The 21,030-nt window shown below is 34.1% G+C and overlaps 1 protein-coding gene across 1 annotated transcript; it reads right to left on the bottom strand.

Moving 5' to 3' along the window:
- Positions 1 to 2,770: 2,770 nt before the first annotated feature.
- LOC7487514 (30-kDa cleavage and polyadenylation specificity factor 30) lies at positions 2,771 to 19,264 on the bottom strand. Its single transcript, XM_024589293.2, has 7 exons — positions 18,767 to 19,264; positions 18,318 to 18,674; positions 10,756 to 10,918; positions 10,451 to 10,561; positions 7,881 to 7,949; positions 5,463 to 5,549; positions 2,771 to 3,921 (listed from the first exon to the last, which is right to left on the bottom strand). Exons 1-7 carry the CDS (start codon positions 19,156 to 19,158, stop codon positions 3,034 to 3,036), a joined length of 2,067 nt encoding a protein of 688 aa, XP_024445061.2. The 5' UTR covers positions 19,159 to 19,264; the 3' UTR covers positions 2,771 to 3,033.
- Positions 19,265 to 21,030: the final 1,766 nt, after the last annotated feature.

Raw genomic sequence — 21,030 nt, forward strand, 5'->3', positions numbered from 1 at the left:
TTGAAGCTCGAATGCGAAGAGTTTCCTTGGGCATCGGTGTCTACCTTACATGAAAAGAAAGGAACAAATGAATATTTAAAGGAAAGTGCTTGGGGGTTGATAGAGTCTTCAGGAGATTTCAAATCTTATTCAACACAATATTCCACTTCCATGTTGTGGACCACTCCCGACTGAATGTTGGTTGAGTTTATTTTCCTTTTACTGTTGGGGTTGCAAGCCTCCTATTAATGGCCCTTGTGTGTTTCAATAGCCATTGGTTGTTCTCTTAACTGCAAATTGCGTCAATTGTTGGATTTTCTTTTAGTTGGTATTCTTTTTGGTTGGTTATCTTTGGCACCTGCTAGATCCTGGGTTCTTTAGCTAACCGATGTGATACTTTTAGTTTTCTCTCTAGGTAGTTGTCTCCCTATATTTTTGATGAATGAGAGCATGTTCCTTTTTGCTTCTGATTTGTAGTATATGACTTGCCAGCTTCCTGGCCTGTTTCATTTTGATCTATTATATTCTTACATTTGATTAAAAAATATATGAAATAGTTAACCATATGATTGATTTTAAAAACACAAGTCCAATTAATAATCGATCCAAAGAAAAACATTAAAATATGATTAAACATTGTTCAAATAAAACAAGGAGATGCAAATGGTTTATCGGCCCCAAACTTAAACTAAGAATTGTCCCCAATATAAAGAAAAAGAGAAGGATAGAAGAGCAACTTCTAGACTTAATTTCTAAAAATAAAGGTTAAAATGTTTATGAAGCTCCTGCAAACTTAAACAAACCTAGAACAAGAAAAAAAATGCAAGTAATAAGAAAAGAACAAATAGAAAAACAAAATGAAGGAATTTAAGAAACTTAGGTTGCATCTTAAGAAGTTTTAGTTTATAGCTTGTAGTTAGACTTTCTTTGGTTATCATTTAGCATTGGTGAGTTTAATGGAGTGCTTGTGTTTATTGAAATTTCTATCCATATAAAGCTTTAACCACTGTCCATTTACATTAAATGTGCCCCTCATTTTCTAGTGCACTTCAACCACGCCATAAAGAAAGGTGTGGGTCATAATGAATTATCTTGAGTGTAACTTACTAGGAAAGGGTTAAAGGCGAGAATTATAGAGAAGTACTTTCTACCCAAAAGCAAATTCATGTATTGATAATAAAATTAATTAATTTAATTATATTTTTATTTAGAATTGTGATTTATATTTGAATCGACATATTAAAAATCTAATAGGCCATACACATTAAGAATTATTGGTAAGAAATTAAACTGAGATAATTAATCAAGTATTACTTGATTATAAATAAGTTTTAGAAATTGAGGACTACAATGTAATTTATACAAGGGATTACAATTCTTGACCAAGAAAAATCAAGTAGGGACTTAATTGCATAAATTTCTAAATATATTTAGAAATAATATATGAGATATTTTTCTATTAATAGGGTAATCTTTTTTCTATAATTAGAATGTTATGCGTCATAATTTTCTCAATATATGTATTGTACACACTCTAAACATTAGATACACTTATATAGATAAGCATAATAAAGAAAATAAAGAGATAACATTAAAAGTATAGCAATTTCTCTCTCCTAAATGAGTTTTAAGAGATTTCTAATCTAGTTATTTATATGGATTATTATTATTAGAGGTCTGATAATTGAATGTTTTATGATTTGCAACAATCTTGGATTGAGAAGTTGATTAAACTCCAAAAAAAAAAAGAATTGTTTTTAGGGAATCTTCGCACAAATCCTAAATGATCGTCTAACATGATCCTTGAGATTCCCACAAGTTTTAAAAAAATATTGTTTTTGCTATGTTTATATGTTTTGAAAAACCTAACAAATCATTTATTTAGAAAATATGTTAGTTGAATCTATGCACATTTTCACTATTTTCTCATAATCTCAAATTTATTTGATGAGTGCAATTCTTGGTTGCATTCCAATGTCTAGAAATATTTTGATTACTTCTTTTAGATGGATAGAATAGATGATTCACCTTATTAGCAAGAAGAAGAAGAAGAAGAAGAAATGTCTAGAAATAGAGGTGTGTGTGATTGTTGATTGATTCTGGGGAACACAACATAATTGCAAAAATGGTGGTAGTTAGAAATGTGATGGCAAGAAAGAAAAGATAGGAAAGAAGATGATCCCATTTAATTTAATTTCATTTAATTTAATTTAATTTGCAGTTGTGAATTGCATAGAGTTGAGGATTTATATTTAATTTTTTAACCTTAAGAGCTTTTTAGTTATTAATTTAATTATAATGGCAATTCTGTGATATATTTTAAACTTGTTTGTTGATTGAATTTGCAACGCTAAACCTAGTATGTAAAGTATATTTTTTTACACTACGGGGGCAAAGTAAAACCCAGAAACCCTTTTGTTGATTTTTAACCTTAGGAGCTTTTTTGTTATTTAATTTAATTAAGTTAAAAAGCTTTTCAAGAGTTCCCCTGCATTATTTCTCCATCAATCTTTGATGCTGATCTCCTTGCCCCTTTTGTTGATTTTGGTGTTGGAAAGATCGTTCGCAAAACCCAGAAACAGTTATCTGAATAAATCATAGCAACAAAAGGATTGTAGGGTCTAGGAAATTATAGAAAGAAGGAACTTTTTTTTATAGGAATATGAACTGTAAGGATTGTGCCACCGGCAGCGTGATCGTCTAGCCCTGTATTCCCTGCTTTTTATCTCTTTATGTTTCTCATCCCCGCCAGGGCCGTGTATAATGTTCATCCTCCATAGACATCGCTAGATATCTAATCAACATTCTACTCATTTAGTTATACACCAATTTATATATATCTGACATGTCAACCTAAAAAATTGTAAGGAAAAAAAAAACAGTACAAAAAATCATTTCTCCATACATTTTTATGCCCCAAAAAGTGTTCAAAAAACAAAGAGTCCACAGTTAAATCACATTCGAATGAAGGCTGGTGAGAGATGGAGGAAGCGCATGTTCTACGGTAGGCCTTTCTGATTAGTTATGCTCCAGTAGAAACGAGTACGCCTTCTGTTAGTGCTCAGAGCCAGGAGTAGCATCATCTCCGGAACCTCGGCGCTTCTTCTTTCCCTCCCCATGCCTTGACCGTCTTGGTGCCTCGTCCTCACTTTCACTCTCATCATTTCTGATGCTATTTACAGCACCAAATTGATCTTCATGGGAAGCCTTTAATGTTTCCTGCATGTATTTTCTCTCGTCATTTGATTCCCCAGCTGCACCCCTGACCACATCTGATTCTGCACTATGCCTGTCATTTCGATCATTTGCGGCCGCCCTCTGGTCTCTCTTAACAGACCGGCTGTTGTTCTGGGAGGATGGCGCAGGAAACGGTGCAAACATGCCACCTGGCCGAGGACCTCGGAGAAGATTTGATGGAGTGGGACCCATCCCCCCAATAAAGGGAGGACGTCCTGGACCCATCATCATCCCAAATCCACCAGCTGGAAACACAGCCCCCGGTTGGGAAGGCCGCCCAGGAAACATCATACCAGATGCAGCACCAGTAAAATCACCAGAAAACCTCGGACCATATGGGGGGAATCCACGGGATGCCACACCAAAGAGATCTGGCATTCCAAAGCTATCGGGTGTAACAGCTCCATAAGAAAACCCGTCAGCACCCATCATCATGGGGGGGAAACCTCTGATGCCAGGGATGGGTCTAGCCCCACGGGCCATTGGATTGTGAGAAGGCCACATCATTCCTCTACCTCTCCCCCTGCCTTGAGCTGCTGGTCCAAGAGGCTGCCCAAAGGACTCCTCCTCCTCTTCACTTTCTTCTTCTTCCTCTTCTTCATTGTCCTCAAAGGGGACAATGTCAGGGTTCTCACCACCACTGTCAGGATTGACTCCCTTTTCCTTTTCCTCTTCTCGTTTTGCTTCTGCTGCAAGTGAGACTGCCTGCACCCCAGAAGGAACATTATTTAGATACATTTAGTTCATTGCATTCCATAATTTGGAGAGTTGCACCTTAGGATCCAATGCAATATTGGGTCTGGCAAGGCCACCCATTAAGCATACTGGTTTCATCAATATAAAAAATTGTTCTACAAAAGAAATGTTTTTGGTTCTGAGCTAATGGATCCCCACCTCCCTAAACCCTCAGCTACAACCACAGAATACTAAATGTACAAAATCAAAGACGAGAAATAAATGGAAGGAGCTGATGTCCATAATTGAGATAATGTATCCAACATAAAAGAAGAAAAAGGAAAACTGATGCTAACTTGTTCCTGAAATCTTGAATTCTAGGATTAATACCCTTGAGCAGCTGCAGGGTCTGACATTTTTACTTAAGTTTGTAAACATTTAAAAACACAAAAGTCATTCATGAAAAGTGAAAGAAAACTGGAAAAGAGAAACTTTTGTTTGCTTTTATAGTTATTTAACATTAGGGGGCCTCACTGAAATCTTTTGGAAACTATATGGGTGATAGTTACAAATTTTAAACTATTAATGCCAAAGTGAAATATCATTAAATTAGCAAGGACTAAAATATAGTAGATCCACCTGGTAAACTATTTGTGACAAATTATTATTATTATTATTATTATTATTATTATTGGATACACTAAAAGCCTGCACCTATTACACCTAGGTCGCTATAGAGCATCGCATAAATGGAACAATAATGTGAAGAAACTGCATCACCAACAATCCAAAGGCACACCATTTACGTTTGTGAAAAACCACTAAGTTGATAGCAAACCTACCCTGTTTATCATACAAATCATTCAAGAAATAACCATAACTTTCGAATCTAAACTTGATTGAATTTTGTACATGAGTTCCTCTTTTTTAAATGTCTTCTATCCCAGTTCTTGTAGATTTCACAAAACAATCAAATACAATATATTTGTTCCAGAAATTTGATCACTTATGTAGCAATGGTTTATACACCCTTGAAAGGGCATTTATAGAAAAATGTGCTTGATTGATCATTTTTCAAAATCTACAAGAACTCAAAACGAAAATATTTAAGAAAACTATAATAGAAAACGTTGTTGAAGTACAAATACTATATGGTGGTCATCTCAATCATGCAAAAAAGCAACATCCTCCATCCCATGTTAAAACCTATTTTGGTTGTTAAGCTGTGAACCTAATATCTTGTCTAATTTCACATGATCCCTTACCAATTGTGGGACAACCTGATATACATGTTTACATGCATCTACATGACTGTAACTTCTATTCTATGTTCTCATATTTTGTTACCACATTCTAAATGCAGGGCAAATGGACAATAAACTTTTTTAAGATTATCAAGAGCAAAATCTTCAAAATGTGACTACATTTAATTGCCAAAAAAGGAAAGGGCAATGGCACAACACATCATTCTTTTTTTCAATCTCATTTTCATTTTCTCTGAATTGTTCATGTGCTTCTTGATCTAATTCACCGTGTTTAGAAGAAAGAAAAAAATTATGGAACAAGCATACCATAAGTTCGCTATCTGGCTCCAGATAAAGTAAGGACGCCAACTGCTCGCCAATAGAGGGTTCTAGCTCTTGACAATCTCTACTAATCTGCGTTCATGAGAAGTACAAACAGTGCTTGGAATAAGCAAACACACTATAGCATCAATGAAGAATTGAAAAGACTAGCTGGACTAATATTAGGACTTGATTACAGTTTGTAGCTCCAATAAGTGAAATTTCAACCAAGAAAACAATCATAACAAAAGAAATGCAGTGAAATCATATTGATAAAAATGATTTCAAATGTGGAGCTCAATTATCAGAGGTACTTACATTTCTTGATGATTGCACTAATGCAAAAATAACAATGATAACAGTAATAATTCACTATTACACCATTCAAGCAGTAGAAGTACAAGGCCTTTTGTATGTTTTTTTTGTCTTAATTCCATTAATAATTTCACACAAGTTTCATGCATTCTACATAGGGATTTTTGCCCATGCTAACAAATCAAAGAGTAAAAATTGCCACAATTGATCCAATATGTAAAACTGGCAGCTGTACCATTGCATTCAGGCATTTCTGTTAAGTTATGAGCGCCATGAATTGCTGATATGGTGCCTTAGGGTACTCAATTCAACATATCAAATTAATTAGATTTTGCCAGGCCTAAACACAACCCCTTTCATGGTGCAGTTGGCAGTAGTTTCTAAGGCATTCCATGACTGGTTATAATGCTGAAGCATTGATTTCATATATGGTTGATGAAAAGGAACATCTTTGGGAACTTGAATAGGCCTTTAACGGTAATTCTGTAATTTTTTAAATAACCTACAAAACCATTCTGGTAACTCCAAACATTGCTACTTTTACTTGTGGTGCCTTTGGTGATTCCATATTATGTGACATGATTCCTGTGCAAGTCCTTCACATTCTTGGTTGATCTTGTCTTTCAGATCAACATGTGGACTTCTCTCTGGGAAAGAAAATGGTTTTCAGGCCAATGAGTTAACTTGACATCAAAATTACAAGGGCATTGATGACAATACGCATCTCTGGTGTTTTTCCAGGTAGCTAGCCCAAATCAAATGTGATTTTTTCTGTATAGCAAGAGAAGTGTTAAAATCAGCTGCTGTCCCTTTCTCCATGTTGATCCTAGAGGAAACTAGGTGGTTGTCAGATTTTTCTGATGTTGCACCTGCTAACTACCAAATGAGTTGCATCCTTTGCCTCTAATTCCAGGGTCTTAAAAGCCTAATCTTCCAGCCTATGAAAGAATCCTTGTGACATGCCAAGCTTATAAGAATTGATGAACTGTTGTCCAGCTCCAAAGAATTGTTTTAAGAATTAATGCATTGCTATCCTAGCTTTGCTTGCACCAAAAAACAATTATGGTTTTTGGTGCATCTATGGTGATAAGACATACCATAAACAAGATTATCCACCATTTAATTGACATGTTGGATCTATGGCTACTTCTACAATCTTTCCAAATATAGATTTGAAAAGTGGGTATTCGGTATCATCAAATACTCATCAGACTTGAAAGTATCCTAAAGGTATTGATATATAAAGCTTCATTCAAAGAGTGAAGGTCCTTGTATGATTCTGAAGAAAATTAGCGACAATGCTTACGTCCTATAAGTAACAACAGAACACCATATATTTAAGAGAGGTGACCAAGGTTGTGTCAAAGCATCTAAACATCATGTGGCATATTATCTTCAGGAGGTGTGATCCAGGTTCAAAAATTTCCTTTGGATACAATCAGCTGTTAAGAGCTGTATGGTAGCTCGTTTGTTCTCAAGTGAACATATCAAATCCATAAGAGTTTGCCAGGCCAAAAAACACAGTCCATGTGATGGCATACACTGGCAGCAATCTCTTTAAGGCATTTAGAAGGGCATTCTAGGACTGCCACTGATACACAAGCATTGTGGTGTAGAACCACCAACGAGAACACAAAACCAGAGAACCAATTCTCAACGAGAAACTTAGTTTTAGTCTGATAATTAATATTCAACATTCTCTTAATATCTAGGTAGGGTGCTTATTTATTTTTATAGGCACCAAACCATATAAATAAGAAAACCTATTACATAGTCCTAATACAATAAGAAACTAAAATAATCTAAATTCCTATTTTAACTTCTAAATAATAAATACTAATATTCCCACATAACACTCAGAAAGTCCAAAATAATCATACAACATTAAAATTCCTAAACAATCAAATATTAATTCCTGTAGTTGGGAACTTGAACTTATTTGGTAAGGCAGATTTCTTAGAATCCAATTTCATGAACTTATTACTCAAAAGTTCATTCTTTATAAGATAAGAGCAGAAAAATGCAAGTCCTCACAAACATAGTATACACAGTATGCAGGGGGATAGAAGAAGAACAAAAAAATAAATAGACGAAGACCAAAGACAGTACCTTCACCGGCAAGTTCTCATTGAATGGGTTTCTCAAGTGGCGAGTTTTGTGGAAGGACAGTTCACACAACTTCAAAAGGAAAATTGCAATTAGCTAAGTCATATATTTGTGTTATTTAAACATACACAAAAACTAATGTAGCGAGATTTTTTATAATTTTAATGGCTATCCCCAGATTTTGAATTCTAACATTCAATAACAAGCATCTAGTGCACATAATCTGTCATGGTAATATGAAATTGAAAAGCAGCAGCAGTCAGTTTTTGTTTTTCTGCTAGCCATGATATAACATTTGGAGAAAGGATAGTTGTGAATTCAAAATAAATCATATTCCATATGTTACAGTTCACATGGAGAAGCCACCAAAATCATGAGCAAGGCCACTCAGGAGTCAGGACTCTGCACAACAAATAAATAATGCATGATGACTTTTAGGAATCTAGTTTTCTCTACAATCCATTGTTGCTTTTCTAATTAAAGCAGCCTCCAAGTCAAGTTAAAAAATACAGTACCTTTATATACATTTCAAGATATATATTTTGTCAGATTGTCATCAAAGAACCAGTCTAAAATTAGTTAGCATTACCGAAGTAATTGATACCCCTTTTGAAGATATTGCCTGTGCCAGGTTTAATGGCACATTTTTTTACTCCTATACTGTTATTTTTTTATGGATTTTGTCTCTCAATGATTTTTTTATGAATTCTCCTTTCTACTATAAGTTTCATAAGGTTGTTTACCTCACGTCCAGTTCTATTGTATTTGATACCACATGTAAAAAATCAATTCGTCAAGGCATAAGAAAATTACACGTGAAAATTTAACAAAAGGTCAAAAAGTTTCTAAAAAAAAGTGAAGGGGGGTAAAGAAAAGGCCCAAATTTGAATAGTAAAGAAATTGAATTAAAATTTTAGGAATAAAGGTTGTATACTTTACCCAATATTTTTAATTTAATTTCTTCAATAACATTTTAATTAATTTGTAAATATTAATTTAATTTTTAATTTTAAAAAATCCAACCTTTGTTTTAAATTTGAGGAAAAAAGATACTTTACCTAATAAATATAGTTTAATTTATTTCTTTAGTATTTTTATAATTTCTAATTTTGAAAAACCCAATCTTTTTTCCTATAATTTTAATTTAATTTCCTTGATACTCAAAATTGGTTTTTTTTTTATTATTATTTTTAAAATTTCCACATGTAATTTTCTTATGCTGTTATGCACAAATCTTTAACACATGGCACCCAATCAAAGGAACTAGACAGGGGCAGATTTTTTACATAACCTACAAAACAAGGGTAGAATCTATTAAAAAATAAAAATAAAATTGGGAGCAACTTCCATATAAAAATACAAGGGCAAAACATGTCACTAACCCATCCTCAACAACATGGGAATTTTAAGCTTACTTTTAAGTGACCATGTTATCAGCTTAATTTTTATGTGAAACATAAGTAATTATATTCTAGCAGGAATTAGGATATATAAAATATCATCTCATGATGAAGATTTGAGTTTCTTGTTCTATTCCTTATTCCACATAAGAATAAAAGTTTTCATTATTTAGTTCAGGTCTAATTAGCATTACGAGTTTTGATTCCCAATATACATGCTAATGTAATCGTTTAATTTTATAGAGAATACCCTCTTTTAAAAGAAAAATCCAGCAATTGGCTCCTTAAGATAGTATGGTGCATTAAGCATGAGTAATGAGAGTTAAACACTTAGTTTGATGTTTTAAGTAGTACTTACATGAGTTAGTTGTCTAGAAAAGATTTCTTGAAAACAGAAAACTAAGACAAATGTGTTTACCAAGTAGTATTTACTTTGAACATGTGTTTCGGTTTTTCCAGTTCTCTAGAAAACAAGAAAACTACTAAAAGTTTGTTTTCCAATTTCTCCTCTTTAATAAACAAAGGCCCTCTTTGGTTCATCTATTATGTAATCTTTTTGACATTCATTATTTTAAACAATCCAAACAAGGACCTCATTCTCTGTTTTATAGAAGTACCAGTTAGTAAGCTTGTTTTTATGGACAAATTGAGTTTAGAATAATGACAAAAGTGGAGATAAAATTGGAAAATTTATTTCTAAAAGTAAACACGACATAAGGTTATCTATCATCTATTTACAATGTTATGCTAATTGTCTAATAACTCAACCGCAATTCTACAAACCCTGTATCACTTTTCTTTAATCTAAAACCTTAAATCTCCAATTTTCCAAGCCAAGGCCCACCATAAAGCATTTGTGTGATAAAAACTGGAACCTGTCCCGCATCATGCACTAAACCTTCCTGGTTGCAGCCTGAGGTTTCTGCATAAATCCTTCTTAATTTACAACTAACAAGATGTAGTTATGAGAGAAATAAAACGCAAAACTTTCACATCAATCAAATTTGTTAAACTCCAATTGAAATCAAAACAACTTTCTTCTCAATTTATCTATCATACTTCACTTCGGATTAAAACACTGATAGTCATTTTATAATTACAGTATCATGTCTTATCATTCAAGGCAGAAACAAATTCAGAGAAACAGAATAGATGTAGAGGGAAAAAGAATACCTTCAACCATTTGACTGAGAAATTCCTCCCATAATGCGCAGTTCCATGTGCATATTTCCAATTCCCCCCACCAACAGAAGCACCAATTTTGGATGCCATCTTTGCACAACCCTATCAACCATACACAATTTCAGGTTTAGCATCTCAGTCAGAGCAAACAAGGGCAACTTGATGCAACTTAGAAACCAAGTTAGCCAAGTAGCAGCCTTTAATCAAAACCAATCCAAAACAATTTTTTATAGGGAAAGTTGGGGATCCAAACTACCAAATTAAACAACTCACTGAATAATAAATTCCAAATTTACCTGGAAATGTCGAGTCCGGTTTACTGAGAATATCAAAATCACGTTGTCAGCAGAGTCTAAAGCTTCATTCAGTTTAATTTCATTGCTCCTTTGAGTTGCCCATACTCCTTGCTGCACAGATAACTCCAAATTTTCACGGTTGCAACTCTTAACAATAAAGTACCTAAATTCCATATATGGGACAAATAAGTTAATGCATTCAATTATGGAAAAGAGAAATTTGCAATTTAATTATAAACAAGGTGTGCCAAAAGACACTGAAATCAACCCCCAACTTATAATTGGTAGAGTACAATGTCTTTTTCGATGCAATGCAATAGTACAATTAAAAGGAAAGCAAATCACACAGTAGAAGTTCAATAAACAGAAAAAATACAAAAAGTAGATTAGAAATAAAGTGAACTCATGTATTAATAAAAACCAAGAACAGGCTACTAGCAGCTTGACCAGGCAGCCAGAGAAACCCACATACAGCATGCAGAACATCCTAAACACTAGCATGAGGACTTCAAGGTGATGAGGTCCAGTGGCACCAAGAAACTCCTACTTACACAAGCCCACATTTCCTACTTACACAAGCCCACATTCTCAATCAGTAGCAAAATAGAAATTGATATCACCAGAGAATTTTGCAACTTAAACCATAATGAAACTTTGCATTCTTAGTTAATCAGGATGAAGGAGATACTTCCCCTGTAAATCAGTTAAATCACTTTCACCTCTCCACGCCCATCTTATTTGCTTATTGACAGAAATCAAGATGCAAAAATAAAATGGTAAATCAGCATGAAAGATGTGTTGCATTACTGAAAACAATTAATGATGTTCAAAAGGAAACGCATTTGAAAGGCTTTATACTATCAATAACAACTGTATCTAGAATTAAGTAATAAGCTGAGAGGAATTTCAAACACCTAAAACACACATGCTAACAACCAAACACTTATATGGGAAGTCAGGGAAAAGCCTGTTCCCACTTATTCTCAATAGGTTCTAACAGTATACAAGCAGATGGGGCAAAACAAAACCTAGTTTTATGAGCATTTCAATTAAAAGAAAATAAAAAATCCCAAACCATGGCACCTTATAAACCACCAATTTTAAAAGCACAATGCTCATAAAACTAATAGAAGATAAACTTTCGCCACTGAAAGGATATCAGCTCTAAACATCCATCCACTCATTGAATTTCATCACCATACCAGGAAAGCACAAGGACACCTGAGAGGCAGATAGGCCTATGATTCACTGCAAAATTAATAGTTGATAGCCATACCAGTTTAAATCACAAATACAAAGGATAGTTTCCTAATAATGAGTAATTTACAGCACAAAAAAATATCCTCTTCGTCCCTAAAAAACCCTTGTCAAACAGAAATTTAGTCTCATCATTAACTAGCCATGTTCTGTCCCAAAAACACCAACAATGAATAACCAGTCAGTCACAAAACTTAAGCCAAATATCTATAAAGTTTAACAAGAGAATCACAGTTCATTGGCAACTCATCATGACACCATACTCCATGTCCTCACTCTTCATTCAGTACCTTCTATGAGTACTTCATTTCCTGTCTTTCCAGGTAGATTCTGGCATAGCGAAGGAAAGAGAAATGATATTTGATTCTAGTTCATATAAACTATGAAGTATATGGTCATCAATTAAAGGTCGGTTCAACTAGATGATCTAACTTAGCGGACTATCCTATAGTTTAGCCATCCCTGCCTTTTCAGTTGTCTTAGGAATGGATAATTATATACTTTGAGAGCATTATTCCTAAGATTTTAGACTTTCAAATAAAAATTGATCAAAATAACCTCATTGAAACCATGTGAAGGCTAAATGAAACAACTATTTAGATCTGCAACTTATGTTTTTTTTTATGTTTTTTTTTTTAATTATTATTTCTAAGCTTGAACCTAGGGTGTTAGCATTGATGAAGCCGCCTTTCTGTAGATAATAAAAGATTTCATAAATGAAAAGAAGAAATTATACAGAGACAGTTAGGAGAACAAGCCATCCTCCAATCTAAGAAACAAAGCATAACAAAACTATAACAATAAAGCATTCCAATCTCGCCTCAGTCAGCTAAAGAAACCCCTCTAAAAGTACCTGAAGCATGACACCATAATGAAGCAAGAAACACTTTTCTATCTAAAAACAATTTCTTTATGTAAACTGAGCTTAAAAGCTCTAGCATTCCTCTCCAACAAAATACACCAAATTGTCGCATAGGCCACAGAACGCATAACAATTTTATGGTCTTTCCTTCCCCATTACCCTCATAGGAAATTGACAGGAAACCAGCAACCTTACTTGAAATATCCAAGGTTCTCTACCAACTCAAACAATTGATGCCATGTATCCCATGCAACTCACCATAATACAGGCAATTTTATCATGTATATGAGAAAATATACTAGAAGAAAAGAGAATAAAATTTCAAAGGAGACTAGGAAGATGTACCCCTTGAAAGGTGAAACTAAAGATAGGGGAGCATTCCAGTCCCACCTCGTGTCAGCTAAAGAGATTCCTATAAAGCCTCTAAAGCTAAGCCCCATTGCAATGTCAAAAGGACTATCCTATCCCATAAAAGCAATCTTGAATTGGAATAGTCCTAAAACTTCTAGAATTCCTTCACATTCAAACAGCCTATATAACTGCAAGCATCACACTTGTCTTGTGCTCTTACCAAAAGACACAAATAGTCTGAGCCCGTTTGTTTTTGCGTTTCAAAAGCGCTTTTGAATAAATTGAAATTTTTTTATTTGCTTCAAATTATTACTACTACTACTACTACTACTACTACTACTATTATTATTATTATTATTGTGTTTTCAGATCGTTTTAATGTGCTGATGTCAAAATTACTTTTTTAAAAAAATAAAAAAACATTATTTTGATGCATTTCCGAGTGAAAAACACTTTGAAAAGCAACCGCTACCACACTCTCAAACACCCTCACATAACCTAAGCTATCAGTGGAGAAAGGTAAAGGTGACTCCCAGCATGACACACAGCACAATGTTAGGAGAAGAGACATATGAAGCTTCTAACCTACAACAAGTCACTAAACTTCGTCGTATCGTATTGAATGCTAAATACAAACAAAAAAGGCAGCAACAAAAAGAGGTCCTATGTTTTCCATCCATTGGGATTTCAGATTACACAAACTGAGAAGGTGATACACATGAAAAGAAGCTGTCAAAAAAAGATTGTTCCCTTATCCACAGTTCCTCCCATAAATGAATACAAGAACCATTACCAACTAGGAGAAACAAGGAGAAACTGATGACATGAATTTACAAGGATTCACATTCATGATTAGCCATCCTAGAGTGGGAATAACAATCGTTCCTTTGAAGACCACACATTTTCAGTGACTGCCTCTGTGCCAAAGGAAATGAGGTTCAAGAGGAAAGCTTCAAAGCCATTTTTCCATTAAGAAAATTTTTTTCTTCACACAAACTAACCAGTACTAGAAGCCCCTCTAACCTTAGTGTAGCAACACACCCTTCAGCTGATAACATGGTCTCTATAACTGACCTTATGACGGATCATAAGAAATTCCCATTGCAAAAAATTGGAATCTTAAAAGAAGAACAATTATAAAGGGATGCTAGAAAAAGAAGCTCCAAAGGACTTCCTCTATAAACTCAAATATCTAAAATTACATAATCATATACCTTCTCAGAACCCATTTTCAACGCCACTACCCTCCTACTCTTTGGCATCCTCTAGCACCTAATTAGCCACCAAAGCAGCATTCTATAACTAACGAACCATGCATACACTCTAGGATCAAAAATTGTATCTACTAAGCACCATCACTGCAAGAAAGCCTATTTCATAACACCATCAACAAAATCATGCATGAAGCTTTGACAACATTTATAGGGCTATAATCCCTCACTCTGGATCTTTGGTTTTTCTTAGGTATCAGCATAATAAAAGTTGAGTGCATACTCCTACTATTCTCCCATTAGAGGAGCTATTATTAATTAATCCTTCCTTTTGTTAATTTAGCAGTTTTGACATCATTCTCTATCACCCCAATATTATAAGGGCATTAACTAGGAGTTGTTCTAAATCAAGGTTTCTTGTTCCCATTCAGAAAGCTTATATCGACTAAGTTAAGAATTTAGATATTTTAATTGTAAATGAGGAACCTCCTCTATGTTTTAGGAATGCTTTTTTTATTAGCAAGCACTAAATCTTTATTCTCTTGCAAAAAGTTCCAACATGGAAATCACTGAAATTACAGCTTTTACCTTGTTCACATATTCACTGAAAATCAGACTTTTTCCCCTAGGCTGCATCATAATGTTAATTTCCAGGGTCATTATTCTGAAGATGGTATCGTTGTTGAAGTGAATTCGGATTCTCCACCGAACTATGATGTCTGTACCTTCTTGACCAGTGAAAAATGGGATTCCCCACCAATCTATGATGCCTACCCCTTTATGATGTCACTAAAAATCAAGTAGACACAAGGAGAACATAAAGCAACTTATGAAAAATTCATCAGATTACCCACACTATCCTTTTCCTAAATGTATAATGCAGTCTCAAAGAAAGGATTCCAGAAAGTTATATGGTGGCAACAAATGTTGACGATGGAAATTAGGGCTTCACTTATGATATATTGGCCCGGGAATCAAACAGGTGAGACAAATCGCAAGTACATGTTAATTGCTCAACAATTTTTATCATAAAATGAGGCTACTATCTAGGACTTCTATATGCTTGATGTGCCAAAACAGGGACAATTTGCTTTAACCTGGGAACATAATGCGAAAACTATAGTTAATTTAAGTTTTTTCTTATTATTGTAGGTTTCTTACTCCCATTCCAAGTTGTAATGTCATCCCGATTCATTCACAGCTTTTCAGGATGTTTTCTCTTTATCAAAATCATAAGTTTATACACCCCCAAAATCTATGTTCACTCCTATCAAGTTCATTCTTTCTTAAATTTAGCTGCTCTTTTTATTATTACTTGTTGCTTCCTACTTTTCCTGCATCGTTCATTATATCAACCAAATCCCAAAAGACATTTTCTCCCATCCATTGCAACTCATTACAAATCACACAATCAGTGCAGTCATCCTAGGATCATTCAAACTTGGAATCATACACCATTACATACGAATCTACAGCTTGAATTTTTATGTTCATGTTTACAAGCTTGTTTAAGAACACGTTTCAAATTCCCAAAATTCTGTTTTGAGGCTTAAACTGCATTGCAGAGCCCAATTATCTTTTTTTGTTTACCAAACAATTTAAAAATAGGACTACTGTCTTGAGGACACAAACCAACTGAGTCTTAATCACTCTTAGCTGACTCACATGGGAACCTAATCCATTCAAAAAATTTCAAACACGAGCAAAAGCTTACTAATTATCCCTCGCCTCCTAATCCAAAACAGACCGTAACACAGATACATGTATATGTACACACAGACATACATATAACTAAATGAGTTCGTAGATAGATGGGTGAGAGGATGAATATTAACATAACGCAATAAAAATACAGAGCATGAAAAACAAACTAGTTCTATTTTGGGTTGTTTAGGCATGCACTTATTAAAACCATTTGCAACATCAATTACTTACCATGCATTCATCAAATTCTCTAAGGAACCTTATTGTGTCATTTGATGCAAAGGAAGAATGGTCCCTTGTAGCTACTTCTTCCCTTAGCAGTCTGAGTGAAAAATTGATTCTACAGCAAATCCTACCAATATACAGTTGCTATAAAAACAGCCAACTTTCAAAGGATGAACACAACTTTTACAATTATCAACCACTAATACAAAATGCATCAACAGAACAAGTTCAGCATGTATTTGCAAATTCATTTATCACCTTATGGACATTAAAACTAGAAGTCATGTATGAGAAGAATTTAGAAGTTTCACAGTTGGTTGATCAAAAGAGTAAAAGGAACATAGAGAAAGGTGATTCAATAAGAAAAATCAGGCATTCTGCTTAAGTTCTTTTTATTTTTATTTTTTTTAGGAATTATTAAGTTCTTAATGCAGACATCAAATAAGCAGGATTATAATAGTTTTGTGGAACTATCAGACACAAGGATGTTTCTGTAATTTCTGGAATCGCACATGATGCAGTCAACAAAAGGAAGCAGGATTATAGTCTCTTTCTATAATTATTGAACACAAGGGCATTTTTATAATTTCTGCTGAAAGTCATCTAGGTCTAGGTTTTTATTTTATGTTCAAGTGGCTTATTAGTCCTTAATTAGGTAGATTTAAATAGAAATGGTGGTATTTTCTTATTTAAGATTTAAGTCCTGGAATTCAGCAACATGATGCTTTAGGTGTATGAGGAGTCTATAAGTAGCCATGTTGGTATGCTTTGTTAAGAGAACCAGATCAACGAATAACATTTCCAGCAATTACGATTTAATGGTGTGTCATCCAATCAATCTTAGGTGTGACTCCTAGGAACCCTAGGTGAGATGCCTACTTAGGTTTTCTATCTACTAGGTGTGATTCCTAGAATAACTAGTAATGTGAAAGCTGGTGGCCTTTTACTTTCATACCAATTCAAATTCCATGCCCTAAATCCCCTGTTCTTATACTCTAAATCTCCAATTTCCTTGCCCTAATTCTTTACCAAACGCTATCAGAACAGATACTTCAAAGATGTCCTGCATGAGTTCTTTGTTACTTACATATTGGTGGGTGTCAGTCATTTTGCATCAACAGCTTAAAATACCATCACACTAGACTAAGTTATCTGACAGCAAACAGCTATGCCCCAAGGAATCAGGACATGAAAAGTAGTTGTCCCTGTATGTGAGGCATTAATTAATATCTCAACACTGTTTAGGAAAAAATAATAATAAAATGAGAAAGTTGAAAAACATCATTAAATTAAGAAGTAAAGAATGCATTATCAAAAGTAAAGAGAAGCCTGAAAAGCATATACCAATGAAATATATCCACAAACTTTTTACACAAACACAATAAGCAACATTCTCAAAACATCCACTTCATAAGAGGGGTTATTTTTTTCAAACAAAGATTAGGAGATGATCTTTTGAAACAGTTTTAAGGGCCTTGACTGCAAGAGAAGTTGTTAGAAAAACAGGACTAGAATCTGGAGTAAATTGAACAGTGAGAATAGTTACAGCTGATGCATGTCTCTTCAAGCAATGATGCAACTATCCCATTTGTTCCACCCTCTATGGAACATAAAGAGATGCTGGATGCCTTCATGCCTGAGGCACGCCAAGAGCCATTTCACTTTAGCATCAGTAGGATTCAATGCACAGGATTAATCCTTGCAAATTATAGGGTTTGGGGACCTTCAAGCCAACTTACACAAGTGAACAGTTAGGGCAAATTAAAAGAGAGAGAGAGAGAGAGAGAGAGGTTTGAAGTAATAATGGGCTTTATTAGATGATCATAGACTTTTGATACAGAAAGTCATCTATATGTGTAGTTTTAATAACGATAATCAGAATATCCAAGAAAAACAAAATACAATAATTGATTTACAAAACTCAATAAAGGACCTCAGAACTCTGAACACACCTAGATATTCCTTGAGGTAAAGGCGTTGCAATTCTGTTCAAAGGATTAGGCTGTTGGGGTTGCTGGTGCTGGCCATTTGTAAGATGTGGTGTCTGGGTCTGTTGTTGTTGTTGTTGTTGTTGTTGCACGTTAGCCGACTCCGTTCCTGATGGTTTTATGATGGTATTGGGAGATTTTTCTATTTGTTGAGAAAAACCAGCATTTCGTTGTTGAAAATTTTTGTTAGAGGTCACACCATTGTAAGAATTCAGTTGCTGAATCTTTTGAACAACTTCTTCTACAGGAGGTGGAGGTCCAGGCAACTTGGCATGCCTATACCTGCAGTCTGGACCATTCGGACAAAACCCCAACTTGTACCTACAAGAACACACACACATATTTTCTTACTGATGATTCAAAGGATGTCCTTATTTACATTAATATTTACTGACCGAAAGTGGCTTACTTACATATTGCACTCCTTGATATCCTCATTGGTGTGCTTGTAAACGCAATCTTGCTCCCTGCACTCTCCATAAAGTCTAAAAAACCGACATACAGGCATTCTAGACTTGTCATATTGGTGAAGGAAACCGCAGGCGTCGCCTTTCATGCAAAGGCTTCGAAGCCAGTGCCGACATACAGTCTGCCGGAAGCTCCGTCGACCCGCCTGGATGTCCGCCGCACCAGAGTTGCTGTTGTTGGTAGTGTTGGTGGTTGTGTTTGTGGTGTTGGGGGCAGCTGCGGTTGCGGCGCCGTAATTGTCGGATGGAATCGCTGGGATGGAGGCGATGGGGTTGGCGGGGCCCGAATCGAGGCCGCCCTCGAAGTCGAAGCTTAGAACTCCCTCTGAGTCCTCCATGGTATGGTATGGTATGGTATGGTATGGCACTGCTGGTGTCTAATTAGGGCTTTATTTTATTTCTAAATCAAGGCCGTGTTGAGCAGAAACTGAAATTGGATGCCGGTTTCGTTTTTTCCTTCTTTTATAAATTACTCTGTAGTTTTACCTCTCTTTACTTTACAAAATTACTCTATGTAGTTTTACCATGCTTAATTTAATATTATTTTGTTCTAAAAAATATTTTCTTCTCTCCGATTTTTCATATTACTTACTTTTTTATTTTTTTATTTCTTAAAGAAAAAAACAAAAAAATTAAAAAAAATAAAGTGGACTAAAGAAACTAATTAATTAGTTTTAAAATTAAAGGGATTATATTAATTCATTTTGCAAAACAAAATAAAGTAATTAATATTTATACACGATGTGGCAAATTTTCCACTAAACCAAGGGAGCATTCAAATATTTATGCTACAATAATTCATGAAGATAATCCTAGTAGATTAAAGACCATATTTATCAATTAGGAGTGATTATTTTTGGTTCGGTTCGGTTTTTATAAAAAAAAATAATCAAATCGAAATTAAAAAAAAAACCAAAACCGAACCGAAACCGGTTCAAACTAACCGGTCTCGGTTCGGTTTTTTAGGACAAAAACCAGTTTGGCTCAGTTTTTTCAGTTTGGCTCGGTTTTTTTCCGATTTGGCTCGGTTTTTTCCGGTTTAGCTCGGTTTTTTTTCTTTTTTTCGGTTTGGATTCGGTTCGGTTTGGTTTTTTCGATTTCAGGCTTATAAAACCAAACCAGTAGGTTTTTTCAAAATTTTAATCGGTTTTTTTTCACGGTTCGGTTTTTTCAATTATTTTTTTTCCGGTTTTCTCAGTTTAATCAGTTTTTCGGTTTTTTTCTCACCCCTAATATCAATTAGTCCTCCATCTTGCATATAAAACATATTTTGTATAGGTAAAATTTTGAAAATAATGCTTTTATTTCCATGTCTTATAGTGACTTTATCCTTTATTTTGATTTCATATTTTTTTGAAATATAATGGTAAGGAAGTTAGCAGGGTGAAGTTGAAAGTCAAGCTATTGAATCTCTTGGTTTTGCTTAGGTGGATTTGGATCTTGAGGATTTTTATAGGTATATTAGATATTTTGTTCTTGAATTTCTTGTTAGCTTTGAAAATCTTCTTGATTTGAAACACTTTATTCCTCTTCATTTTCAAAATTATTTTCTTGGTTTGATGGGCTATTGACGAAATGTATTTGATTTGTAATTTTATAGAATATTAATTGAGATGTATATACTATATAACCTCTTGGTGATTTTGTTGTTAGTGTACGTGTAATGTAATCAAATGGTTGGTTATACTTAACACTAATTTTGTTCATGTAAAAAATATATTTTTAATAAATCCATCTTTTATTTTTATTATTCATTTATGTTTGATTAATAAGTCTAGAGTAAAGATTCAATTATTGAGACAAAAATTATTTGCAAAGAAAATTATAAAGTGGTTATAAATATGAGGATTCGTATTGTATTAAAGTATTGTTTATAAATATTCATGGTCAATGCTATATTAAGATTGGATATTAATTAGAGTTGTTGAGACCGATATATATTATGTTCCTTTTCTTATGAAATAAAATAATTATTCTCATAAGGTAAGGTATTAAGGATACCTAAAATTATTATGTAGGTGTTTGTTAAATAATATATATATTGAATTGACCTATTTGATAAATTCATATGGAGAGATCACTTGTGTATATTGAAAGACTTACATAATGGTTGTGTAAGTGATCCATAGACTTGAAATTACTAAGTTATCTTATATGAAGAACGTTATGTTTTGATCCAAACTACACATTAACTTAATCAATGGTAAAAA

This window comes from Populus trichocarpa, chromosome 1, assembly GCF_000002775.5.
Source record: "Populus trichocarpa isolate Nisqually-1 chromosome 1, P.trichocarpa_v4.1, whole genome shotgun sequence".
Lineage (NCBI taxonomy): Eukaryota > Viridiplantae > Streptophyta > Magnoliopsida > Malpighiales > Salicaceae > Populus > Populus trichocarpa.